At 32.5% G+C, this 27,107-nt stretch overlaps 5 protein-coding genes across 6 annotated transcripts; 2 read left to right on the forward strand and 3 right to left on the reverse strand.

The window, feature by feature from the left end:
• Positions 1-2,810: 2,810 nt before the first annotated feature.
• On the forward strand, positions 2,811-6,939 carry LOC11443557 (calcineurin B-like protein 3). 2 transcript variants are annotated; one of them, XM_024777598.2, is made up of 10 exons: positions 2,812-2,995; positions 3,958-4,003; positions 4,087-4,241; positions 4,575-4,657; positions 4,846-4,905; positions 5,652-5,760; positions 6,100-6,152; positions 6,238-6,318; positions 6,431-6,543; positions 6,695-6,939. In XM_024777598.2, exons 3-10 carry the CDS (start codon positions 4,118-4,120, stop codon positions 6,750-6,752), a joined length of 681 nt encoding a protein of 226 aa, XP_024633366.1. In that variant the 5' UTR covers positions 2,812-2,995; positions 3,958-4,003; positions 4,087-4,117; the 3' UTR covers positions 6,753-6,939. The 2 variants fall into 2 exon arrangements, with proteins under 2 accessions (XP_039687196.1, XP_024633366.1); XM_039831262.1 differs by lacking the exon at positions 3,958-4,003 and having other exon boundaries at positions 2,811-2,995.
• Positions 6,940-8,462: 1,523 nt separating this feature from the next.
• On the reverse strand, positions 8,463-9,260 carry LOC11443175 (uncharacterized). The gene is made up of 2 exons (XM_003600350.4): positions 9,040-9,260; positions 8,463-8,946 (listed from the first exon to the last, which is right to left on the reverse strand). The coding sequence occupies exons 1-2, from the start codon at positions 9,164-9,166 to the stop codon at positions 8,699-8,701; spliced, it is 375 nt and encodes a 124-aa protein (XP_003600398.1). The 5' UTR covers positions 9,167-9,260; the 3' UTR covers positions 8,463-8,698.
• A 4,278-nt stretch (positions 9,261-13,538) lies between these two features.
• Positions 13,539-16,037, forward strand: LOC11440145 (peptidyl-prolyl cis-trans isomerase FKBP16-1, chloroplastic). The gene is made up of 8 exons (XM_003600351.4): positions 13,539-13,700; positions 13,828-13,998; positions 14,135-14,169; positions 14,706-14,799; positions 14,968-15,028; positions 15,125-15,170; positions 15,392-15,462; positions 15,623-16,037. Exons 1-8 carry the CDS (start codon positions 13,639-13,641, stop codon positions 15,725-15,727), a joined length of 645 nt encoding a protein of 214 aa, XP_003600399.2. The 5' UTR covers positions 13,539-13,638; the 3' UTR covers positions 15,728-16,037.
• A 5,632-nt stretch (positions 16,038-21,669) lies between these two features.
• Positions 21,670-22,230, reverse strand: LOC11438678 (cyclin-B1-4). The gene has a single exon (XM_003600354.2). It carries the CDS (start codon positions 22,228-22,230, stop codon positions 21,670-21,672), a length of 561 nt encoding a protein of 186 aa, XP_003600402.2.
• A 1,987-nt stretch (positions 22,231-24,217) lies between these two features.
• On the reverse strand, positions 24,218-26,802 carry LOC112420184 (uncharacterized). Its single transcript, XM_024778865.1, has 2 exons — positions 26,702-26,802; positions 24,218-25,184 (listed from the first exon to the last, which is right to left on the reverse strand). The coding sequence occupies exons 1-2, from the start codon at positions 26,800-26,802 to the stop codon at positions 24,218-24,220; spliced, it is 1,068 nt and encodes a 355-aa protein (XP_024634633.1).
• Between the last annotated feature and the right edge of the window lie 305 nt (positions 26,803-27,107).

A 27,107-nucleotide genomic window follows, 5' to 3' on the forward strand; every position in this document is an offset into this window, starting at 1 on the left:
CATCTTAAAACAACTAACAGTAGTAAATTTTTCTTAAAAAACAACAATTATTTATTCAAAAAATTTATATTACCTCCGTCCCTAATTATAAGACTCCTTTGAAAAAATAATGGGAATTAAGATAGTGGATATTTGTGTTAAATATGTTTGTAATTACTATTGTTTTTACAATTTTATCCTTTAAGAAAGAAGGTTGGCCTATGTTTTCAACATTTTATTTATTGCTGATTGAAGAAAAATATGTATAAATAGGGGCATGTATGTAAAGAAATAATTAATATAGTTGAAAATAGAAAACGGGTCTTATAAAACGGGACAAAAAAAATTCTCAAAAGGGTCTTATAATTAGGGACGGAGGTAGTATTTAATATTGAATGTACAAGTTCTAATACAAAGTTTCTATAAAACCCTTAAAAAATATAGGAAATACTAACATGTGCTGGCACGCACATCATTAACACGAACACTGTGTTTGGTAGAGGTGATTTATGAGAGAGAAGTAGGTGAGAGAGATACAAGAGAAATGTTGTATTTCTTAGTTTGGTTCAGCAAAGAATTAGAGAAGAGAGACACACAGACGTGGAAACCATTTCTTTTTGGAGTCTTCACAAAACTGAAGAGAAAGAGAGAAGAAAGACTTGTTTATTCTGTATCTTCCAAAATTACCCTTTGTTTTCTCCTCTTCCATTTGTTTAGTTTTTTTTTTTTTTTTTAACTAATTATGCCAGCACATGATATTACCGTATGAAAATAATAAGAAAGAAATATCAACACATGATGAATCCAACATACCGTAACATTTTTATTGAGACAAAAATAAGTTACTATTTTTTTTTACGAAAAAATAAGTGAGTTAATGTATACAACTTACAAGATACAAAATCATTACGTCAAAAATATATATAAAACTATTTTTTCTGGTAGTGACAAAACTATTGTAATAGTGGATTCAACGCAAACGTCATAAATTACATGTTTTTATTAAAGGATATTTTTGTCTTTTTAAAAAATTGTAGCATCTCTTTCTCTTCTATTTCTCTTATACCAAACAATCCATCAAATCTACTATATTTCTCTCTTCACATACTCTTTCTCACCTATTTCTCTCTTCTCACAACCAAACACACCCTAAGAGTTCAAAGTGGAATTTGTTATAATTTATTTTTGTAGATGATGAAAATTAATGTTTTATAATAAATATCTACTATTTATGAAATCTTTTTTCACGGTACTATTTATGAAATCTTTAATATGTACTCTAAGGGCACAATATTTTTTTTTGTGGTGTCCGAGATTCAAACCTCAGACATTATATATATTATGCATTATTCCTATCAATTAAGCTAAGCTCACATGTATCTAAGGGCGCAAGTTAGCATAACTCAAAAAATATTTAGTTTGTGGTAAAGTCAATTTCATTTATTTTATAGGGGGAGACTCAACTCAACATTTTATTTTACATGCATTTCTTTAAAGAATTGAGTGTGTTCACGATGGAGTTTGGATCAATTATCAAAATTTATCTAATCTAAATGTAATAAAAATTAAGGATTAAAATATACTTATGTTGTTTGATCGTTTTGATATATTTGATTTTGTGTGATTTCAATTTTTTTTTTATCAATATGCAGTTTTGACTTGAATTTGAACACCTCTATAAAAAACACTTGTGTGTGTTAAGAAACCTTCTCATATTTCTATGTCATCAACACCAACTACGTCCTTTTGTGATAAACTTATGGGTCCAATCAGAGCCTCAAGTATGATAAAAGGAAGATGTGTGTGTGTTAAGAAAACCTTCTAATATTTCTAAGTCATCAACACCAACTACATCCTTTCGTGATAAGCTTATGGGTTTCAATTAGAGCCCACAAGTACGATAAAAGGAAGCAGAGAGATGCACAATGTTGTTTAGCAACGACTCTATTCAACAGGTTATTTGCAAGATAAATTCTTCACAACTCCATATTCTTCAACATCTAAATCACTCACACATGCTTGTATATGTTTCTTTGTAGGTGAAATTTTTTAGTCAGAAGGAGCACCTTCATAACATGTCTTTACCGAGATGTGCTTTGAGAGGGAAAGTGTTGCTCGAATTTCTCAGCGAAATTCATATGTTCTTCTAGGTTATATGTGATATTTTGGCAAGTTCCTCCGTATGAGTTACTCAGACTTTGTTAATGCTTGATGCCCCATGCTTAGCCATGTTCCTATTGTTTTTTTTTACCATTCTACCCAAACAATTCACACTCACTTTATATGTTTATATACAATGTCCTAAAAATTGTCGTCATTTTAGTTATTTAAATATCACTTACTCCCTCCGTCCCAAATTGTATGTCACTTTAGAAAAAATATTTGTCCGAAATTATATGTCGCTTTACAATACCAATGAAAAATTAATGTTACTTTTCCTATTATATCCTTAACTATTTATTACTCTCTCTTCTTTCAATTCCTTCATTTATCTTTCTCATATCATTTATTGAGGATAATTTTTTAAAACAACTCATAATATCTCTTTCCCACACAATATTAATTACATTTCTTAATATACGTGAAATGCCCAAAACGTCATACAATTTAAGACGGAGGGAGTATCATTTACACGTAAGTTTTACTTGACAAAACATAAGTAAAATGATTTGGCATCATAAATACACCAAATCTTTCTTACACAATTGAATCAATAAATTACATTTATTTTTTTACAAACAATAAATTACATGATATCTCATTTAATTTAGAGGCACATTTATTGATCAAATGCTGAAAAATAACTTGATGGCCACCCTATAATTGAGGTGAAAGTTATGTGTGGGTTGTACTCTTTGTACTCTACCTGTCATCGACCATACCACAGTCTCATTCTCATCACCCTCCCCTGCACTTCCTCTGCTGTGAACCTTCAAAATCCCAACCATCCAAAACTCCATTTCCACCACTTTATACTTCTCTGTTTTCTGCTCATATCATCTCTACCTCCATCAAGGTTTGATTTTTATCCCTACCCACTTCACCTTATTGCTCATTAATCATTGATCATACTTCTGTGCATGTTTTTATCATGTTTTTTGATGCGGTGTTCTTTATTTTTCTCTAAATTTCCTTTCTTTTTTGTTTTTCTACATGTTGATTTTTTGCTTGTTTATATAGATCGGTGAATTCTTTATGTATGAGTTAAGGGGTATGTGAAAAGTGGATTATCTTGAATTTTGAATCATTTTGGATTGTGGATATTGAATTTTGAATTTGGTGTTGCGTTATGGATCCATGTCTATCAGCTATTATAGTGGCGTGGTTCATGATGAGAGTTGTGATTGTTGTGGTTTATAGGATTGAGTATTTATCAAGAATTTGAATTTTGATGTGATAACATAGCATTGCCCCGTGTTTTGGAATTTATTATGGATTGAAATGGAGTGGAATATAGCAAAATTATTATTCTATAGTTTATTTTTATTTTTATTCCTTTCAAACAATCCAAATTACATAACCTATTATAATTTCATTCCATCCCTTTCCACTAATTTAAATATAAGCCTTGATTCTAGTTGCCGCTGTTTTTGTGTATGGTTGTTTATGGAGTTCCTTATCAGTCAATTCCTTGAATATATGAAGGTTCCGTGTGGCAAAACTACGACAACCAAACATCCTGAATTAATATAAGGAGTGTTGATAGACGTGTATAAATAGTTTGGGGGTTCATTGAGTACAAATTTATGCTCACAATGTTATGTTTTTCGCAGAGAAAGGAAATGAGCAATGTACAATTCATGGCTTTTGAATGCTGATACTTTTAGTATGATGTAACAATTTCATGGTTAAAATATGGAACTTGTTATGCAGTTGTGTTTTCAATTTGTGTACTTTCTGCTGATATCAGAATGTGATGGTCTGACTGGCAGATATGTATTCCAATTTTGTTCTGATTTTATTTTTTAAATTTCACAGATCGTGCTATTTGGGATTGTCACCTGAAATTGGAAATGGTTAAAAGGTTTGCACTCAAGTGCCATCTTACGATGACTTAATGATAAATGAACTACATGGGAATATCTAACTGATTTATTCATGGAACAGTTATGGAGAATTCTGATTTGCAAGAGATACCATGTTGCAGTGCTTAGAGGGATTCAAGTCTCTACTTGCTTCTGTATTGCGTTGTTGTGACATTGATATAAATAACCAGTCAAGAGGCCTTGAAGATCCTGAACTTCTTGCAAGGGAGACAGTGTGTACGCTGTTAATGCTACTTTATTCTATTGATTCATTACTTGATACTATTTGCAAAACTAGATAACAAAAGAATTTTAATATGCCAACATCTGTGAAGTGTCTGATGATTGAGATTTGAGAATACTTGCTTCTGAAATACTGTATCATGCAATATTCCGTTGAATTTTAAGGTAAAGTAATTAACGTTGATGAACTAGAACAAAAAAGAAACGGCATAGAACATGTGATTATCTCTTTGTTTGCTGATTCTATCATCTTTCACACTATTGGTTTGGAAATGAGTATGTAATATTTGTACTAAAGATGACTGTTTATTTTGAATATGTATGCAGTCAGTGTTAGTGAAATAGAAGCACTGTATGAGCTCTTCAAAAAGATCAGCAGTGCTGTAATTGATGATGGGTTGATTAACAAGGTTTGTCCTCTTTTGTCATTGAACAACTTTTGTTTGGTTTGGCATATTATGTTGAAGTTGTATGCATTGTCTATACTTATATGATATGACAATTTTTCTTTTTATTTTATTGTTTTCCTTCTTTGAAAAGGTTTTAGTTTTAAAAAATCTATCCGATGTTATATTCAATTTTAGTGCTCATCTTGCAGGAAGAGTTTCAATTGGCATTGTTCAAGACGAATAAAAAAGAAAGTTTGTTTGCTGATCGGGTACTGCTTTCCCTTCTATTCTATCTGTTTTGTGCAAATATGTTTATCTCCGGGCTATTATGTTAGTTCTTATTTTGATTTATACTTGCTGAAGATATTTTTATCACAATGTTTTCTTTTCTATTTTATGGGAAATCCAAGAAAGCGTTAAATTTACTTTGCACACTGGTATATGGTGTGGACAACATAAATTGAATAGTTCATTGAACATGAGAATCAAGAAAATTTTGTTCAACTTTGTACCTCTGGTAAATGTTTGTAGGTGTAACTAAGAAGTTAGATAACATCATATAATAGGATTTCAAGTTAGTTAGTGTACCGGAAAAATTAGTGTAGTTTCACCATGTAAATTAAGGTGCTACAATCAGTTTTGTCAATTGCAGATCGCAGAAAGTAGTGGCTTGTTCAAATTCCCTATAGCACTGTTATAGCTGCTATTTGATAACATCTTGTAGTAAATCGTGTATCGCGGAATAGTAGCAGTTTGTTAAAATTCCGTTTCACTATAGCCGCTATTTGACAACACTGGCTACAGCATTTCCTTAATATACAGTGCTTACTATCCTGTTCATATGTTTTGTTTATCACATGTTCCCTTACACACATATTTTCAAGAAAAATCACTTTCCGGACCGGATTAATTATCGTTTCTACTTAATTTTTTGTTCCTTTGTTATGTTTAATGACCGATTCTTATTATTCCATGTGGTTGGTATCTCACTCGAGCTTTTCTCTAACTCTATTAGGTATTTGATTTATTTGATACAAAGCACAATGGGATACTAGGTTTTGAAGAGTTCGCTCGTGCCCTATCCGTTTTCCATCCAAATGCCCCTATTGATGATAAGATTGAATGTATGTTGTATATTTTTCTTTTATTATTTTAGGCTGAATTCTCAGTAATTCAGCTTCTAAATTTTAAGAAAGCACATTTAGAGTAAATTCTTTAATGAGAAAAGGGGATATGCGCCGTCAGTGTAAACTAGTTTTGCACTGGCATCCAATCAGAATCCAGCACTATGCGGTAATTTTTAAATTGCAGTTACAAAATGAGATTATGTGGCAATATCATGAGATTTCATTGGACGTCAAGAGTGACAGTGCATCACCATTAAACTCTTCTTTAATTTATTATACACATCATCCGTCTCTTTAAATAAATGAGAACTAAACCATTGCAATTTCATATTTCAGTTTCCTTTCAACTATATGATCTCAAGCAGCAAGGTTTTATTGAAAGGCAAGAGGTAATTCATCTTCTTAAAAATCCAATTCTATTATTTTTGGCTCTCGTTCGAGACGAGCCTGATTTTTGTCTGTCTTTTTATACAGGTGAAACAGATGGTGGTTGCTACACTTGCGGAGTCTGGTATGAATCTATCAGACGATGTTATAGAAAGTATAATCGACAAGGTGCTACACTGTTCTTTTGTCACTTGCACTTCTAATTGCATACAAGAGTTTCAGTCTCTTTATTGAAAACTCACCTGGAATAGTTTAACATTAAATTTTGGATTACTTGCAGACGTTTGAGGAAGCAGATACAAAGCATGATGGCAAGATTGACAAGGAGGAGTGGAGAAACCTTGTTTTGCGGCATCCGTCACTTTTGAAGAACATGACCCTTCAATATCTCAAGTAATTTTTCAATCCATAATTTTTTAATAAGTTTTTGTGGGAAGAGTGAACTTTAGAATATTTGTTAAGTGAACTTCCAACATCTTTTATCTTCTTTTTTTCAGTCTTTGACTAGCCCTTTTCTTATATTGATTTTCATGTGTTTGGGCAGGGACATCACCACAACATTCCCAAGCTTTGTATTCCATTCGCAAGTAGACGATACTTGAAGGGCAAGTATTTTCTTGATAAATTTTCACATTTGGTTTTTTTGCCTTGTGCTGTAGAGTTACTTCTCCTTCCTTCTTTTTTTCCCTTTTTTAAAAAAAAAATATATAGTTTGTTGATTTGCTTACATTGAATTGGTTGTATATTTGAGTATGGTATTTTGTTTGGAGGATTCATTTGCCGCGGTTTCATGCAATCATTCCGACTTAGTTCATATATAATCTGTCGATCGGATTACAAGTATAATTTGCCAAAGTGGCGATTCACAATGCCTTAAAAATTAACCAAAATACAGTTCAACCAGCTGAGCCTTGAACCTGTCTTTACTATGGTTCCTTAATTTTGAAAGTTTAATCACGATTTTGTTCCAGTTTGAGTGGTTAAGGGGTCGAATTATGAGGTCTTACCATTTTGATGCAAGGTTCGGTTCTTAAAACATTGAGTTCACAACATCATGTCAGCGTTAACTTAGAAAAGGCAAGATGAAAATGACATATTTTGAGACGGGAAAATAGATTCGAGGGATGAACTGATAAAATCTAAGTCTCAAGTGTAGGGATTCTAATTATTTAGAATAGAATTCGATATAAAGGAAACTTTTTTTTGTAACAGGAATATAAAGGAAAAATTAGTTGATGAATATATGAGAGTAAGAGCTTTAGAAGGAAGAAGATAATTTGTTGAAATCATTGATTGATTTCATGAGCCACAAAAGCAAGCTTAAATACAACAATTAGAGGTAAAATAATAAACTGATGTAAAATAAAACTACTAATTAAAATAAGCTAATAAACTACCAATTTGCTGTTTTACATATTTTCTCTAAGGAAGCGTTTGGTTTGAATCAAGAGATTTTGTTCGGCTTTCCTCCAATTCTCACCAACACGTTGCAAAACAAGTTTCACATCCTTTTATTTAGCATGTGTATGTTAAAAAATATGATTAAAGTAAGTTATGTGAATAATACACGTTGCAAAAAATTGCAACATATATTTTGAAATGGAGGTAGTATTTTTTTTTCTTTTCAATTGTACTATCTAGTTAAGACGGCTTACACCACTCTCAATTTAATACTTTTTATTTTGCATTTATAGTAATGATATATAAATCAATACTTTTAGGGTCATATGAGACTGTTTGGACTCAAAAGAGTCGTCAATGCTTGCAGTAGTTGTTGCAGGAAGTTGATGGTAAGTAATTCGATTTCGTGTTGGTGATTGATTCACTCGCCAAACCTTAGACCCGTGCTTAATTGTTATAACTGTTTAGGATTGAATTCACTTTGTGGATATTTATTTTTTTGTTTAGTTTTGTCCGTTAGGGTTGTTGACTGGGTCAGGGTTTTATGTCCCCCAGTTTTATTTTGTAATTTTTCTTTTTTTAATAATATATATGACAATTGACAATAGATTGACAATAGATTAGAGTATGGTATCAATTTAGTTGGACACTATCATTTTCTATGTCATTTTGCTTTTGGCCTGTAAAAAAAAATATAAATCAATACTTGATAAATATAACGTAGTAAAAGTATGAGGAGTGTTATTTGAACATCCATTTGGTTGACAACTTTTATGACAACCATAATTTACAAAGAAAAAGTAGGTATTTGCACGAAAACCAAAGCAATAGAGAAATAAAGTAAAAAATAATGTGAGTATGAGAGAGAAAGTTGTCACAAAAATTATCATAAAATGGATGTTCAAATATCATTTCTCTAAAAGTATTAATTTATTTAGTTCATATACTTTTTTTATTTCGTGAAAAATGATCAAACACATCCATATATTATGATACTAAGGGAGTATCATTTTAGATTACTAATTAATGACTCTTATATATTGATTCTCAACACATCTATCTATTCAACTATATATGTATGTGTATGCCACAAATCAAAAGGATAATTTTGACAAATCATGCAAGCCTCTAGCTTCAAGCCTTGGAATCAAAAGAAGCCACCAACCAGAATCATTGCTGGAAGGCTTAATGAAGCCATCAATAAAGATGAAGATTTGATTGAATTGGTGCTTGCACTATTTTTTCCCTTATGTGGACTCTTCACGTTATTAGCTCCTCCATAAACTGTCCTTGCTCTCTTTGACACCTTTGCATGTTGAACAACATGCAATCCTAGATTTGTTTTTTGAGTGCTTGATGTTGGTTTGTTTGATTCCAATATCATACCATACATGTCTGCATGACCCAACAAAAATAAATATTAATATTCAAAATAAGGGAAAATTAGAAAGAAAAAAAAATAAACTAGGAAAGAAAAAACTCAATTACATTTAGGCTCCCTTTGTTGCTTTGAAGTACTAAAACCTTCAACTTGTTGTGTGGCTGTGATCTCATGAGCTAAAAAATTGAGGATGGAGATCAACAAAAATAACCCTAAAAGTGATGTTTTGATCATTTTTTTCAAATATTTTGAAGTAGCTATGAAGTTATTATAGGTGTTAAGAGGCACTTGAATTAGTAGAAAATTTCATCATTTATATATAGTGGAATTCTTACTAGAGTAAAGATGGTTCTAGTGAGTTTGAATTAGATTCCTTGTAGAAATGTATTTGTCGTGTGCAAATGTTCTGTTTATGTCTAATTCGTTGAATTGATGCATTTGTGATTATCGAATATAATGTGATAACACAGAAAGTATACGAACTTAGAGCTTTTTTCAGAGGAAAAAAGAATAACATGTAACCGAAAATTTAGAAAAGAACATTATTCTTTGTAATAGAAAATGAGAAAAGAATATATTCTTATCTTTCGCTAGATTTGTATTATACTTTTTGTCGGGAGGATAATTTGCCAAAAGGCCAATAGATTAATATGAAATTGAATTCTCTCCATCCAGGTTCAGATCTCAAACAAAATTTTAAGTTTGAGATCTAAATCCTTATGCAATCAATGATGGTAGGAAATCTCGATCCAGTAGATATAGAGCTCTTAAAATAGATTACTCGGCCTGTTTAAGGCCGATCCTTACGGACTTTAAGCTTTATTGACCTAATAAAAAAACTATGTTGAAATATGAGCTTTTAAAAAACTACTCGAGCACGGCCCTACATGAGCCACGGGCTAAAAGGACTGACCCATAGTCAAAATTACTTTTTTTTTAAAATAAAAAATACTATAAAAAACTCTAATAAAATTTATTATAAATAATATTTTTAATATGTTTAAATAATATTTAGCACAAAAAAAAATTGTAAACATCCGTGGCTTTAAAAAAGTAATATTGAAAAAAATTACTTCAACCAAGCCAAAGTATCTTATATAAAGATAAACTGTTTTTAAAATTATATTTTACAAGTCTTTTATCTTTTTCTTTTGCAAAATCTAAGATTTGAACCACATATTCAATCTCTTTCACAAAAATATGTGAAGCTTTACCACTAAGTGTAGTACTACCTCTCTAGCGATGAGTATGTGTTATGTTCTAAAATCAATCTAGTCACTCATTTGTTTTTTTTTAGAATTCTAACTCTTTCTTTTGGTTTTGAAACATCAAGACTCAGAACGTATATGATAGCATCTGAAGCAAAAGAAAAACTACTAAAATTTGAAACAAGATTTGAAGAAAGGGTTAACCAGAAAGATAGATGCATCACAAGACCACATTAGCATCCAATGACTCTAACTAGTTTTGTCGTCTTTTAAAGAAAGGTCGCTTTTAGACTAAAAGTAGTATATTTTGTTTTCTTCTGATCTCGTGGAACGACAAACAAAAAAAATTAAAGGACAACGAGAATGTAATATATCATTCTATTAGAAGCAAATAAATTTTGAATGACTACTCAACGACATTATCCATTTGAGACAACAACTTAATGTCTCTAATCAAACTTTTCAAAAACTAATTTGATGCGCTGACACTTCTTCAACAACGGGTCTCTCAATCTCTCCTATATAAATACTTGAGCATTTAAAGAAAGAAAACCAGGCTCCTATCATTTTACAAGTGCCCTTACTTTATCAAATTATATAGCGCACAAACACTTAAGAGAAATTCTTATAAACTTTTTATATTTAAAATTTCTTAAGTATCATAAGTCATCTCAACTTAAACTCTCTTTTTCTTATGTAATTGAGTAAAAGAAATCTCATTAACCTTTACATCAACCAAAGAAAAAGTGTTTTACGCCGTGAGGATGACATTTTTTTTTAGGCCAAATATCTCCCGGGTCCTTTAAGTTTCTAAGGTTTCAGATAAGTCCTTTAAGTTTGGAGTTTATTTCGGATAGGTCCTTTAAGTTTCTAAGGTTTCAGATAGGTCCTTTAAGTTTCGAGTTTGTTTCATATAGGTCCTTTCTATCAACCTCCGTTAAGCCAAAGTTGATTTGATAGAAAAAACCTACCTGAAACAAACTCGAAACTTAAAGGACCTATCTGAAACCTTAGAAACTTAAAGGACATATCTAAATCAAACTCGAAACTGAAATGACCTATCTGAAACCTTAGAAACTTAAATGACATATCCGAAACAAATTTGCAACTTAAAGAACCTATATCTAAAACTTTAGAAACTTAAAGGACCTATCTGAAACAAACGTGAAACTTAAAGGACCCAGAGAGGTATTTGACCTTCTTTTTATCACATCATGTTCTATCTTAGTTGCTTACTGTTTGGCAATGTAATTTATGAAGCTACTAATTGTAGAATTTGTAGCTTTTCCGTTGATATTTCCAAACACATGTTTTGTGTTTAGAGTTGCTTTCAAGACAGGTACCCGTGTGCAGAGTTGCTTTCAAGAAGTGGCGTGATGAAATAAAGTGGTTAGCTAACCCAGTTAAAAATAATGATCCGTAAAAACCCAAGTTCAAAATATTCACTAAAATAATCTCTAACCTAACCATATTATACTTACCTCCCGGGCAAACCTTCGATATTTTAAGAAAAGAAAAAGTTCAAATGACTTATAATGTGAAAGCAAAGACCGATAGTTAATATCCTCTTTTTAGCAAACACCTTGAAACTAGATAAAATTAAAGAACTCTTCGGGTCGATTCTCTACTTCTACCTTGTGATGGACTCCTAATTTTGGTTAGGAAAAGTAAATATGCTTGGGCCAAAATTGTAATGGGAAATTGGGAATGATCATCTCTATTTCATATATCTTTCATAATTTATTCATTTTTTGCATATCAAAATTTATTAATAACCAAATTATTGTACAACACGAATTAATTCATACACGAAAACCAAATCAATAATAAAAACAAACATTTGAAATCAATTCAACACCTAAATTAAGCTAAATCCCCACAAACTAGCTGAAATCAAAATTTGAGTCAAAACCTCACAAAAACAAAATCCAAACATCCCTCGATCGCCTGCTACTTACACCAAAGCCCCTTAAAAAAGCATCACACTTGCCGAAACCATTAACAACAACACTTCACCTTCTCATCACCACAACTTAGCCTAATTCCAACACTTATTCGGATACCACCACCAATCAACTCTCGGTCTCTCGGAGAAGACACTAAAACAAGTCCAAAAACTTGAGTCAACAAAATGACTCTTGATCTCGAATCAAAAGCAAATGGCCTACAATATGTCGGAGAAGACACCAAAACAAGCCAAAAAACTGATTCCCGATATCGAATCAAAAGTGATCGGCCCACCAGACTCTATAAACAAATCATTAAGGCACCCCTTTACCTTATGAGAAGACACCTTAATCATCCCAAAAACTTAAAAACTATACACTAACTTCCGATCTTGAAATAAAAACGATTGGTCAAGAAGTGGAACACTGGTGCAATTAGAACCAACTTGAAAATAACCCAAAAACGAACCACATAAATTAAACCACGAACCAACACGGAGAAAACCCACAACCAAACACGAGTGAGCATCGACATAGATGGATCCAAATATAAAATCACCACATAATTCATTTGATAACTAAAATAAAGCGAGACACTAGTCAGAAACGAGATGGCCCATAATAAGATGAAAAAAACTAACTAAAGACACATTTGCGGATCAAAATGATTAACAACAAACACATTTAAGTATGTTTTTGTGAATTTGATACATTCAAGGACCAATATGAGAGAATTTCACGCTTTGCAGTCCTGAGACTTATGATGGCATGTGTGTCTATTGTCCGAAACATCTCAGTGACACCACAAACAGATTCATAAATTTTTATAACTAGGGTCAAAACCATATCATAAAAGTTTATAAATGTATATAAGCAATAAAAATTCATATAAGTTATATTTATAATTGTTTTCAAATGTTGATATTTTATTTTTATTAGAAAAAAAATGTTTGATATGTTTTTGAAATATTTTTCCATTTTTAAAATATTAAAAAATATACTACTAACTAATTATTTTTCCAACCATGAACATCAATTACATGTCCTTGTTCAACAAATATAAGTATTAAGTAGTAGTTTAGAGTCTAATAGTAATTTTAGCATGTTTCTAACAAATGTCATGAGAGCATTGGTTAATGTTTTCATGAAAAGAAATTTACCTTGAAAATACAAGCTGTTCTTTAAGGTTTTTTCTAGATTACCTTTGAAGAATGGTGGGTAATTTACCCACCAACCAATGAAAATGAGCAATTTGTTGGTGGGGTCAAGATAGTTCATGATACCACTTAAAAATATGCTTATGTGGCTAATGTGTATTGGTTGAGGTAAATTACCCACCATTCTTCCATGGGTACCCTAGTTGTCACCATTGTTTAATTACAACACCTATATATTTCCTCTAAAAAAACAGTTACAACAACTACCTGGGACCAAGAAGTGGTCCCAAATCAAATTAGAAGCTTACATGATTATTACTTATGGATGAATATTAGATAGAGATAATGTTCTACTCAGTTTGAGCCTGAGTTGTGAACTTCCTTCCAAATTGAGAATGGGAGTTTTATCATTTCTCTCACTTCCACCATGTACTGCTTCAGTCTCTGCTTCTCCAAGGTATAAATTGTTTCCCCTCTAATTATTCATTTCAATCCATTTATCTCACTTCCTTCCTAAAAATAATATCATGCTTTTTGAGAAGCATTTCTCTTGACAATTTTGCTTAAAACTCTCATGAATCCAGGTGTACTGAGGATGCAAAGAGCTCGAACAACAAAATTTCTACGTTAATAACGAAAAAATATTGTTCAAGAAGGTTGATTCTTCGGTTTATAGGTATTAACCACATATTATGTTATGGTTCTCCTGCTTTGGCTGCACCAATCATGGACATGAACGAACCAGAAGTCATAAGGTTTGTCTGTCTTTCTTCTTTTTCATTCTATATATCTATATCTATATCTATATTTATTCTTATTTAGTAAATTAAAAAAGTCCACTGCACAGTGATTTGTGATATGTGATTTATTATTTTTATGTGAAGCATCTAGGACTTTGAAGCTAGCCAGTGGAGTGAGAATTCAAGGTAATAAAAAGTTCTTAAAATTACATGTTAGATTTCTTGATAAATAAAATGTTGTGCATATATATGATAAATTGATGCAAGAACTTTGAGCTTGCATTTACTGGATGAGAGTCACTTGTGTTTGACGCAAAGGCGTAAATTCTTCTTTTCCTTATTGTGAGTTTAAATTGTGGTTACGGTTATGCGGTGAACCCTGATATGTGAGTGATATCCTAGCAAAACGCAGTATATGTGGCCAATTTGGTTGCAATTGTGATTGCAATGTTGTTCCAGTGATCTCTTAAGCTTTTATATTGTGGTCGCACCTGCAGTTTGCGGTTTCAGACCGCAATTCAGAACTATGTTCTCCGCATCATATTGTATGACAGTATTCTGTCACAGTATGATGAGTTTGCAGCGTCTGACTATCAAATAGAAATGAAAATTCTTGGCTTTTGATTAAGCCCAATTTAAAGTTTAAACCTTATGAAAATTAAGTTGTGAATAAATACATGTGTTAGCACATAAATAGATACTTATATTAGTTTTCAAATTAGTTGTTACTGAAGGGGAAGGACCAGAAGCACACGGGGGCGATTTGGTTGAATTCAATTGTGTATGCAGACGTGCAAATGGATACTTTGTTTTCAGGTGATTTCATGATATGAATTTTCCCTTATCTTTATATTGCAATCAATAATGGGGATTTGCAGACTTGCTATTTCAATAATTTCTTGTTTAATATTTTCCCCCCTTGTATTGTGCTTAAGTCAATAACTGTCCTAATGTTGCTTGGTTTCATACTCTAATTCACTATAGTACAGTAGACCAATTCAATGGAGAAAGTAATCCTGTTATACTTCCTCTGGATGAGGACCAGGTTAGTTTATTTCTTTCAACTTGTGGGATCCAGAGAACTCTGAAATGTGTTTACCATTCCTTTCTGATGAGGTTTCTTATTTGTTGCTTAAAACAGATGATATTGGGGTTAAAGCAGGTCTTGACTGGCATGAGAGTTGGTGGTATGTTCTATGATTCTGTCATTATTTTCCTCACAAACCAGTATTTCCTCTCATGATTTTCTTATATATATATTTGAAATGATTCATGTAATTTTGGCATACATGTATATGACAATCTGGTCTACATATAACTAGTCCTGTATAATTTAGTCATGACTTTTTTTGTGTGTGGAAATTGTATCTTTTGATGTCATTGTGGTTACTCTTGGCCTCACTTGTAGGAAAGAGAAGGGCATTGATTCCACCTTCAGTAGGATATGTAGACGAGAACTTGAAGCCAATACCTGAAGAGGTTAGTCTTGCACTTGAATACAAAGGTCACACGTTCAAAGTTTTCTAAACGTAAATGCTAATTATTAACCACTTCAGCTATGTAATGAGGACTTTTTTTTTGGGACAGATTATCAATTCGACTATAGTTGATATTGTAAACCTTTTTGTGTTTATTGCAGTTTGGCCCTCGACGCAGTCTTCTTTCTCATGCACAAGAGCCTTTGGTATTTGAAGTTCAACTCTTGAAAATTCTGAGTGTGCCACAACAATCTGAATTTAATTAGTTTAGATTTTATTTTCTTCTGTCAATTGGATTTCATTGTTTTATATATGATGAAGTACATAGTCTTGATCTTCTAAAGACCATAGAGGGAAGCAATGATTTTTTTCATAAAGAAATAGAAGGGTGATCAGAACAGAGCTGTGTTAGATAGGATGGAAATTGGATAATGTTTGAGGAATGTGGATTTATATATGTAAAAACAGCATACATCCTTAGATTTTGGCTGCAACTAGAAAAATAACGCAGTGCACATTTGGTATCACGGTGAACCGTTATAATCTTGCAAAAATTAAATTGTACCGTTTCCGAAATCTTGGCGCCTTACCAATTACAATGTTTCGGACAAATCAACTATGATGTCAGGTATGCACATAAACTTCTATTGCAAATGACAGAATAATGTTATTAATAGTAAAAAACAGTTGAATAGCACACATGAAACATAGTTGAATCAATAGCCATGAAACTTCTATCTGCATCATGTGGTTGAACTTGCTCCTATTTATAAGGTATTGGCTTCTTCACACAGTCATTCTCAAATGCATGACAAGAACATATGTTTCTAAGATATACGAGACCTTCTAATCCACCTAGCCCACATGACACTACAGTCATACTCTATGTATCCCCCGAAATAAACGAAAGAATAGGAAGCAAGAAAATAAATAAGTCTAGCAAGTACAATCCCTCTAAGTGGGATCGGTTACATGGATCAAATGACACCTTAAATAAGTAAGTCTAGCAAGAAGAAATAAGGAAAAGTGTTCTTGTTATAATGCATGATACTTTTTGCGCACTATCTTGATTCCAATATTCTTTGAAAAACTTTTGTATCCTTCACCATGTTTTTTCTGCAACCTAACAACCTGTGTTCACCTATGCAGTAGGTCTTCGAATAGAACTGGTTTCAATTGAAAACACACACTGTTAAGTTAATCAAGTCCAGTAACTTGTATGGGCCTTGCATTGCATGAACTCAAACAAGCTGTTATAAAATTCTATCTATCAAAATAATAAGAGGCACAGAGTGTAAAACAAAAAACAGAACATAAGTCGTCATTTAAAATAGTCGTTTGTTTCTCGGAATAAGGGTTTTGTAATTTATCCACTCAAAGTAAGTTTATTATATCGGAAATAGAAACAGAGAAGTGCTGCAAAAATAAAAAATATGAAACCAAAAGAATCTATATCTATCTTTAAAAAGTAGTCGGATGCATCTTTTACCTCTTGATGAAGCCAACCTGTTCCGAGGGTGAGTTTTGAAGCAAATAGTCTACCATTTTGGTAGGTGCCGCTTATGGGTTGTACACCACTAATTTCAACGAATTCAAGTTACGTAAGTAAGGGAACTTAACCTCAGATAAATTATAATGAAAGCAGTGGAGAAGAACCTAAGCAATCAAGAAGTATTAGGATCAGTTGCAAGACATACATATTCTTGGTAAAATTTTAAAATTACAATATAAAAAGCAGCATTGATGTTATGAATATAAAGTACCCTAAGAGCAGCTAAAGTGAGGGTGAATGATTCGATATTAGAGAGCCAAGCCAGCCAGTTGAATAGAGTTGATTGTTTCTCCACCAAAATCAAAGAAGCTGCAATATGAATATTTAGATGTTTGATAGAAGAGAGAAGAGTCTTGCTTCCAAAATGTTTTGGAATATAATCACGACCGGTCAAAACAAGGGAATGAAGTGTTGGAGCATAACTCGATTAGGTTAAATCTGATTTTCTTTTACATGTCATTTTGGTCCAACAATTTTCTTAGCCTTCCCATTAAGTGGGAACAACAATTTTCTTTTGATTTTTAGGGTTATGTAATGTAACTAGAACTTTTAGTGGGATTGGGCCTTGTTCAACTTTTTGGTTGGAATGATTTTCGAGAAATAAAATTGCTCCACATGACCTTCTGGTGAGTCTCATTAGTACCAGTGAAAGTAATTCCTTTTGGAAAGATCCCTGGTTGAAAGGGAAACTTTTATGTGCTAGATTTTGGCGTCTTTTTGACCTTCATGCTAATGGTAATATTTCAGTGGTGAAGACGTGGATGTGAGGACAGGGGGTTGAGGGTTAATGACATTGTTATCATCAATCATATTGATACACATATCAGGCAAATTGATTTTGTTTTGTTTCATACTCATAGTCATACTCATTTTCATTGATTCCTTGTTTCGACTAGGAAGGGATTATGTTTCATTCTCGGATTACAACATTATATGGAGATGTTTTAATTGGGCTGACTTGTTAAATTCTGGAGCATATTTGATGAATAAAGAAATAGAAAAGGAAGTGGAAACCTAATTGACATCAATTTAGTTGGCTTATATTTAGAACTTTGATGCTACTTATTCAAGGGGTGCATATGATAGGAACCCAATAATTGAATTCCAGAGAAATAACATTATTAGTAGGGACTTCTACGGTACACCTCATAAATTGAGGTGTGCCGGTAATAGAATAGAATAGGAGAGATTTCTCTTCTCAAGGGACATGAATGAATTGAAAAAGTCCATTCTATTGTGATATATGATTTGTTATTTTTTATGTGAAGCATCTAGGACTTTGAAGTTACCCAATAGAGTAAGAATTCAAGGTAATAAAAAGTTTCTAAACTTTCATGTTACATTTCTCGATAATAAAATGTTGTGCACGTTGGATGAATTGATGAAAGAAACAGTTTAGATTTCATATGATGGATGAGAGTCATTCCTGTTTGATGCATGTTTAACTGTAAATAGTTATTTTGTTTTTTTAAACGTGCGAGTGTTTAAGTTTAAATAATCATTTTGGTTCTTAAACGTGTGAGACAAGGTCATTTTAGTCCAATTAACAATTCGATAGACCAAACTGATTAATAAAAACCATATTCAAGGATCAAATTAACTAATGAAAAATATATTCAATGATTAATCTGACTAACGAGAGACACATTTGAGAACGTTTTTGTAATTTTGGTTAGTTCAACGACTAGTGTCAGACACAATCAATGACCAAAATGATTGTTAACTCGTGTGTTTAAATTGTGGCTGTAGTTATGGTGCAAACTTTGATATTGCATCAAAACACGGGCAAATGTGGTCAATTCGGCTGCAATTAATGTGGTACCATATCGTTGCAACCTATATACTTGCGGTCATACTTGCTGCTCGATTTAGAACTTTGTTCTCCACATCACAAGTAGAAAGTTAGGAGTATTTGATCATTACATGCCTCTTTTTTCAAATAGAAGTGCAGATACTTGGTTTGTTATTTTAAAAAAAATAATTAAACCTTGTGAATTTTACATTGAATCAAGCTGTGAAGAAATACATGTGTTAGCGCATAAATAGAGACACATTAGTTTTGAAATCAGATGTTACTAAAGGGGAAGGACCAGAATCTCGTGATGGAGATTTGGTTGAATTCAATTATGTATGCAGGCATGCAGATGGATACTTTGTTTTCAGGTAATTTCATACTGTGAATTTTCCCCTTTATTGTGTTTAAGCCAATATATATGACCTTAAAACTGTCCTAATGTTGCTTGGTTTTATACTCTAATTCAATATAGTACAGTAATAAATGGAAATGGAGCAATCAACTTGCTTCACTGTATCGAAAATATCACCTTGTTTAAGCTCTTCACAGATCTCTGATGCAGTATCCATCAACAAGATACTTTGAGAAATCTCTGGTTTCACTGAATTGCGCTCAACCATGACATTATTATCGTGTTGGATCGATCCCATCAATAGAATCACAATCTTTATCAAGAGGTCTAGATAAAGCTCTATTGAAGAAATGCAATTTTTTCTTTGTGCTTTGATGAAATACAATGTTGTTGCAGAGACCTTTAAAAACTTTATATTGCGGTTGCACTCACTCGCAGTTTGCAGTTTCAGACCGCAATTTAGAACTATGTTTTCCGCATCTGACTATTACATGCCTCGATCAAATAGAAGTGCAAATTCTTGGATTTTGATAAAAAAAAAAAAAAAAATCAGTTTAAAGTTTAAACCTTATGCATTGTACTAAGCCTTTTGACTAAAATAAATTAAGATGTAAATAAATACGTGATTAGCACATAAATAGATACCAAAGGGGAAGGACCAGAAGCACATGGTGGAAATTTAGTTGAATTAAATTGTGTATATATTGTGCATAAGCCAATAGATGTGACCTTAACTGTACTGATGTTGCTATACTTTAATTCAGTGGAGAAACTAATCCTGATATACTTCCTCTGGATGAGAATCAGGTCATAACAACGTAATCCAACAAAAACATAACTGCATTAATATTAACAAATCCCGCAAAATTTAGACGGAAGAATTAAAGTACTTTCATAAAGATGCTGACATAACTGCATTAACATTAATGTCTTCTAAATGAAGGAGCACATCTTGAACTTTCTTGACTATATTTGGAGAAGGCTTAATTAATGATTTGGTCCCTTGAGTTATTTGTTGGTTACATTTTGGTCCCATAAGTTATTAACGTTACAATTTGGTCACTTAAGTTAGTTTCTGTTAGCCAAATAAATCCTCACCGTCAGTCTTTTGCCAAAACGTTAAATAGGCACATGTGAACGGCGAAGTGACAACTTGCAATGTGTATCCTCCTTAGACATTGGCTTAACGGTTTTGACGGTGGGAATTTATTTGGTTAACGGAAGATGACTTAACGGGACCAAATTGTAACGTTAATAACTTATGGGACTAAAATGTAACCAACAATTAACTTAATGGACCACATCATTAATTAAGCCTTTGGAGAATGCACAAGATCTGTGGGAACTGGGAAGTTTAGGCCTCTACTTTCTCTGAAAACAATAAACAACACACACACAAATGAAAATCATAAGAATCCTGTCGCAAGAAAATATTGTAAGAACAGACATTTATAAGATAAGATTCAACAAATGAAAATTTCGCAAATGAAGTAAATGTCAGAACAAATAAACAAAGAGATTGTTAATTTAAGTATGAAAAAATAATGATAACCTGCTATCAAAGTTGTAGGTGATGGAAGGAAACGCGGGTAAAGTGGACCCTCTCAAGAACAAGCTACTGCTATCGAAGTTGCAATGCTGTGCATCCTCTTTGTAATGACAGTTTAGGACAGCTTGCACTTATTTTTTGGATGACATGGCAGAGGGTCGGATTTTTGGCCTGATTTGCAGTAGACTACAGCAGTGCCTGATACTGCTTCTGATGCTGTGATTTTTAACCGCCTACAGAATCTGGACAATAGCAAGGTGTGGCAGCAGAAAAACTACACAGTCTGGAATGACTCTATTGAAACAGAAAACCAAGTGGAGCTTTGTGAAATACACCTGCTGGACGAATGGCACCTGGTACAGCAGGTAAGCACTGGACAACATCAGAGTATGCAACATGCTACTGATGTTGTGTGGAAAATCATCGTTAGGGAGTTTCAAATGTAATATTGACGCGTCTCTTTCTTCTCACCTCAACTTAGTCGGAAATTGGAATGTGCATTAGAGATGATAGTGAGTGATTAGGTTTGATTTATTGAGTTATTCTTTTGGTAAATGGTATTTGTAAATTTAGTCACAGTCCTTATTAGTGATAACTCTATATTTCGCTTAATTGTGAATAAAAAACAAAGAAATATGTAAACCATAAACAGATAATTTAGTTGAATTGGGAGGCATCACTGTAATATTTATTCATCACTGTAATATATATTCATGCTAGTTATTAGTTTTTGATGTTTATAAAAAAAATTCAAAACTTGAAATTCACATCATAATACAACAAAAACATAACAGCATTAAGAAATCCACACAATTTAGACAGAAGATTAAAGCAATTTAATAAAGAAGTATGCAGAGTTGGTACTTAACTTTTTATATTAAATGATGAAACAAACATCAAAAAGATGTGAACATATAGTTTTCGACAGACAATGAAATGTCACATATTGATACGAATTTCTTAAACTTCGAGAAATTCTTGAGCAATACATGAAACCCTAGATTGATGATATAAACTTGAAAATTTCTTAAAAACTTCCATGTATCCATCTCTACAAATTTGAATGCACGAATCCATCATAACACTGGCACAAGACAATAACTTGTCCTCAGAGTACCCTGTACACATCTTCAAATCATTGCTCCAAAAGGGATACCTTTCAACAACAAACCTTGCACAATACACGGAACAAGCAGCAATCATTGAAGGCTTATAGTCGCACACAATAGAATGATTTGTCAAGCTGAGTTCAGAAAAGAAAAACACCATCTTCTCCATGATCTTATCTTCATCAGATAAAAGGCATGTCCTTATGTTTCTAATAAGAAAAACATAAGGTGTTGGAACCGTTAAAATCCAACCAAGTTCTTGTAGGATTAGCTTCTCCATTTGACATATTTCTTTTGGCATATAAATGTAATCAGCCATGCCTTCGATGTCATAAACACCAACCACACTTCTTTGTTCATACTTGGAAGCCAACAACAATGAGGAGAGACCCATGAGTTTTAGTTTATCCATTGTCGTGACTTCAAACTCGATTTTGGAAAGAAATCGATCAAGTATGTTGACACAAAGATAGAGGGTTTCTGGCATGAGTTTTTGTTTATAGTGTGTTTGTATCAACCAATCTACGACAATTTTTCTCATTAGAAAATCTACCTTAAACCCTTTTGAGTTTGCCCTAATTTGAGACTCTTCAATATGATAAAACTTGTAGAGATCATCATCGTAATCGCTAAACTTTTGTTTATTGGAGATGAGTTTTTTAGAATCATGTAAATTTAAAACTTTTGGATTGGAGTGAAAACAAAGCATGTTCATCATTGGGAGAAACGGGAGAGTGGTAATAGATAGCACAAACGAGAATGGGAGGAAGAGAAGAATATGTATACGTAGGTTTTTGTTTTTTCTGTCTGAGAAAAGTGGGTTATAAATATCTATAACATATGACCTAATTCATAATTAAGTCGTTTGCATGAGTTTGTGAGAAGGATCTACCTTACTTATTACTCCGATTATATTCTATATTCTCGGAACACGGGAGATCTATCTTTTCTTTTTTTGACGGATCGAAAGGATATCATTTATCTTTATCTTACTCCAAATATTTGAAATCTAATATTTCATTTCATCCCTTCCGTAAAAATCATGGCATAGACTTTGGTTTAAAAATTTGATCATATTGAGTGTTTTTTAGAATGACAAAAGATAAAGAAGAAAAACCACTCAACCCTATGGCATCAAGCCTCAACATTGACTTCAACTTGGATGGAGGAGCATGTCAAAAAGTCACGCCTAGTCTTTAAGAGCAAGCTTAGCAAAAAAAATTGCGCAATGGTTGCACTTTCAAAGCATATGTTGGAAAGAAATGTTAGAAATATGTTCCTTTAATCCAAAAATCTTCATCAATAAAGAAGCGCATATATGCATATATGAGAGTGATTTGGAATTTATGTTAGAAATTTTAAATTTAATTTTTTTAACAAGAAATGTAAATTTAATTGATAAATAATTATTTGCTATAAATTAAATCTAATAATACGTTTTTTTTTTTTTTTTACGAAACGATTACAATTTAGAAGTACTTTTGTTTGGTAGTTTAGATATATTTGTATACATTTAAAAAGTGATTTTTACCGTTCTTAATTTTTTTTTTTTTATGAAAACATACTCACAAATATACAAAATTAACTCTTTAAAAAAAGATATACAAATTAAGTGTTAATCTTTATTCTTAGATATAAAAATCATCATATGTATGAATTTGAATGCATAAAGAGGAACAACTGAATCATCAATCGACTATAGTCTATATTTATAGCAAGTTGGTTTAAACTTGTAGTTGTTTTTTTGTTTTTGGTACAAAACTTTAGTTGTTCTTAGCATTTGAGATATTTTATATCGCATAATATCTTCCCTCTATCAGCATATATAGATTTTAATATTTTGACATTGTTGTTGCACATAGTGCATTGCCTATTTCCATGAATAACAAAAATTAATTAAAAAAAAAACACAAACTTGGATAATTGTAAAATCTTTGAAGGTGAGAAAAAATACAAGAAAGAAGGGTTGAATTGTGTTTGTTTTTTCAAAAATAAATAAATAAGTGTTTTAATGGTCAGAATCTGAGTGAGTTCAAATTCTTATTTAGGTTCTGAATACAGCAGGTTAGTTCAAACACCAAGAGAGAAAGAGAGAGAGAAAGAGGAGGAGAGACACAAAACAATTATAGTAATACAGTCTCCTTACATTTTCAAAAGATTTTCACTAAAATCACAAAAGATTAAAATGAATAAGCACACAAGGAAGAGACTTCCAAATGCTCAAGCATACAAGCAAGAGACTTCTAATGCACAATCACAACTGAAAGAGACTTCTTGTAATCTAACTTAATCTTTTTTTTTTTTCAAAAAGGGGGAAAAGAGCCACCCTTAATATATATATTAAAAGAAAAGGTAACAAGATAAACACAAAAAAGTGGGGGGACTAGGCCAAAACCCCATCAAAAAACAATTCTAAAACAAGGAAGTCCTACCTTGTTCTTGGCAAAATCATCTCTAATACTATTGTGAACATCATTAAGCCAAACCAAATCTATCAACGAAATACCTAAATTAGCAAGCTTGTCTGCACAATGGTTACCTTCTCTGAATATATGTGACACAACGAAATCCATAGATTGAATGGTAAATAAACAATACTTCCATCTCTGTCTTAACTGCCAAGGCACTATGGAACCAGATTGGAAAGCCGAAACCACCAATTTGGAGTCAGTCTCCAACCATAATTTCCTCCAATTATTACTAGCAGCTATCTCAATTGCTGTCATGGCTCCTACTAACTCAGCTTTGAGCGCATTGCCATTCTCTACTTTCAAAGTAAAACTACCCAAATGATCTGCATAGCTATCTCTAAATATTCCACCAGCTCCAGCCAATCCACTGATTCCAGACGCAGCACCATCTGTATTACATTTAACCCAATCAAAGATTGGAGGTTGCCAAATCACTTCCTTGATGGTAAGGGCCCTAGGAGGATTGATATTAACATTAAAATTCTTCAGAAGCACGAAATCAGAAATAGATGGAGAGGAAACTTTACTAGTGTAATTGCCAGAGAGATTAACATCAGCAATAATTCTAGCAATTGAAGACCTCCATTGGATCTTAGTGTTGTTGAATCTGATTTGGTTTCTTGCAAACCAAATAGCATTCACCGAATGAATAACTGCTGAGATCAGGACCACCTTGCATTGTAGGGAGCATTGCTTGTTCAACAAGGTATTCAAGTCCTCAATTGATGAAATGCTAACATTGCAGTTGATAACAGAAGCAAGCCAACTCCAAATACAAGAAGCAAAGGTGCAGCCAAAAAATAGATGCTTAGATGTTTCAGGTTCCTTACAACACAAGTTACAGACAGATGGGAAGTATAGACCTCTAGATAGCAAGTTCTCATCAGTTGGCAGTCTGTGGTGGAATAATCTCCAAATCAAAAGGAATTTAGAGGGAGGAACATATGGATTCCATATAACTTTCCCCCAACTTGTATTTTGACAATCTAACTCAATCAAATAAAAGTTTGTTTGGTTTACACTAGATATACAATTAGAGGTGTAAGAAATTGCAATACAAAGTCAGACTCTTAAGACTTTGGAATTTCTAAGATATGAACCTGGTAAGAAATTCTTAAGTGTTTGTGTTTTTTGAATTTGACAGAGTAAGAGCACTTGTAAAAACTGCAGTCTTATTATTTCTTCAAGTCTTTAGCTCCTTATATAGAGAAGGAAATGAGATACGTTGGAGAGGTGCCAACACATAAGTTTGAGTCATTGAGAAGCTTGATCATGAACGGTGGAATATTGTATAATATGGTTAATGTCGTTGAAAAGACATTCAAAATTCATTTGCTGCAATTGGAAATATCCATTTTATTCCTTTTGTCCTTGAATTTGACTTAGCACGTGATCCAGAAGAAGACAAATTGTACTTGGTTAGATTTTGAAAGCGACCCTTCTTCAAAAGAGGACAAGCTGGCATGGTTCCTAAGTCTTCAGAGTCTGGGTGACTCAGTGTCTGATGATCAAGAGTCTGACCATCAATAGCTAATGGACGGTTTTTCCACTTCTGATCAAAACCTTGACTTCTGGTTGACTTTTCTTCAGATCTTCTACTAAGTCTTTCATCTTCTTTTGCAATTCAAATGCTCTTATATATGTTCAATACTTTGATAAATTTTAATCTATGATCCTGCATGCTTGAATACATATTAGCATATCCCACTGTTCTTCAATACTTTGCTATCATAAAAACTTTAGAGGCATTGTCTAAATTCCATTTTGTTTCAACAATCTTTAGAGGCATTGTAGTTTTGGTTTGTTCAACGACTATAGTGATAGCGTTGGACACAATCAATGACCAAAATGATTGCTAACTCGTGTGTTTAAATTGCAGTTGTTGTTATGGTGCAAACTTTGACATTGCATCAAAACAAGGGCAAATGTGGCCAATTCAGCTGTAATTAATGTGGTACAATATCGTTGCAACCATTATACTTGTGATCATACTTGCGGCTCAATTTAGAACTTTGTTCTCCACACCACAATGTATGTCAGTAGATAAGTTAGCAGTATTTGATCATTACATGCCTCTTTCAAATAGAAGTGTAGATACTTAGTTTGTTATTGTTAAAAAAATAATTAGTTTTAAATCAGATGTTACTAAAGTGGAAGGACCGGAATCACGTGATGGAGATTTGGTTGAATTCAATTATGTATGCAGGCATGCAGATGGATACTTTGTTTTCAGGTAATTTCATACTGTGAATTTTCCCCTTTATTGTGTTTAAGCCAATATATATGACCTTAAAACTGTCCTAATGTTGCTTGGTTTTATACTCTAATTCAATATAGTACAGTAATAAATGGAAATGGAGCAATCAACTTGCTTCACTGTATCGAAAATATCACCTTGTTTAAGCTCTTCACAGATCTCTGATGCAGTATCCATCAACAAGATACTTTGAGAAATCTCTGGTTCCACTTAATTGCTCAACCATGGCATTATTATCTCCCATCAATATAGTCATGATCTTTATCAAGAGGTCTAGATAAAGCTCTATTGAAGAAATGCAATTTGTTCTTTGTGCTTTGATGAAATACAATGTTGTTGCAGAGACCTTTACTGTACTGATGTTGCTAATACTCTAATTCATTCATCACAGTACAGTAGATCAATTCAATGGAGAAACTAATCCAGATATACTTCCTCTGGATGAGAATCAGGCCGTAACAACGTAATCCTACGAAAACATAACTGCATTAATATTAACAAATCCCGCAAAATATAGGCGGAAGAATTAAAGTAATTTAATAAAGATGCTGACATAACTGC

This window comes from Medicago truncatula, chromosome 3, assembly GCF_003473485.1.
Source record: "Medicago truncatula cultivar Jemalong A17 chromosome 3, MtrunA17r5.0-ANR, whole genome shotgun sequence".
NCBI lineage: Eukaryota > Viridiplantae > Streptophyta > Magnoliopsida > Fabales > Fabaceae > Medicago > Medicago truncatula.

Bases quoted from the DNA above. Each gene is read 5' to 3' on its own strand.
- LOC11443557 (XM_039831262.1), top strand. From the start codon at position 4,118: ATGTTGCAGTGCTTAGAGGGATTCAAGTCTCTACTTGCTTCTGTATTG. The intron at 5,761-6,099 runs GTATGTTGTATA...TTCATATTTCAG, and splicing joins TATTGATGATAAGATTGAAT to TTTCCTTTCAACTATATGAT. The intron at 6,544-6,694 runs GTAATTTTTCAA...GTGTTTGGGCAG, and splicing joins ATGACCCTTCAATATCTCAA to GGACATCACCACAACATTCC.
- LOC112420184 (XM_024778865.1), bottom strand. From the start codon at position 26,802: ATGACTATATTGATGGGAGATAATAATGCCATGGTTGAGCAATTAAGT. The intron at 25,185-26,701 runs GTGAAGAGCTTA...ATTCCACCACAG, and splicing joins GGATACTGCATCAGAGATCT to ACTGCCAACTGATGAGAACT.
- LOC11438678 (XM_003600354.2), bottom strand. From the start codon at position 22,230: ATGGATAAACTAAAACTCATGGGTCTCTCCTCATTGTTGTTGGCTTCC.
- LOC11443175 (XM_003600350.4), bottom strand. From the start codon at position 9,166: ATGATCAAAACATCACTTTTAGGGTTATTTTTGTTGATCTCCATCCTC. The intron at 8,947-9,039 runs GTAATTGAGTTT...TGGGTCATGCAG, and splicing joins GCAACAAAGGGAGCCTAAAT to ACATGTATGGTATGATATTG.
- LOC11440145 (XM_003600351.4), top strand. From the start codon at position 13,639: ATGGGAGTTTTATCATTTCTCTCACTTCCACCATGTACTGCTTCAGTC. The intron at 13,999-14,134 runs GTTTGTCTGTCT...TGAAGCATCTAG, and splicing joins AACGAACCAGAAGTCATAAG to GACTTTGAAGCTAGCCAGTG. The intron at 15,029-15,124 runs GTTAGTTTATTT...TGCTTAAAACAG, and splicing joins TTCCTCTGGATGAGGACCAG to ATGATATTGGGGTTAAAGCA.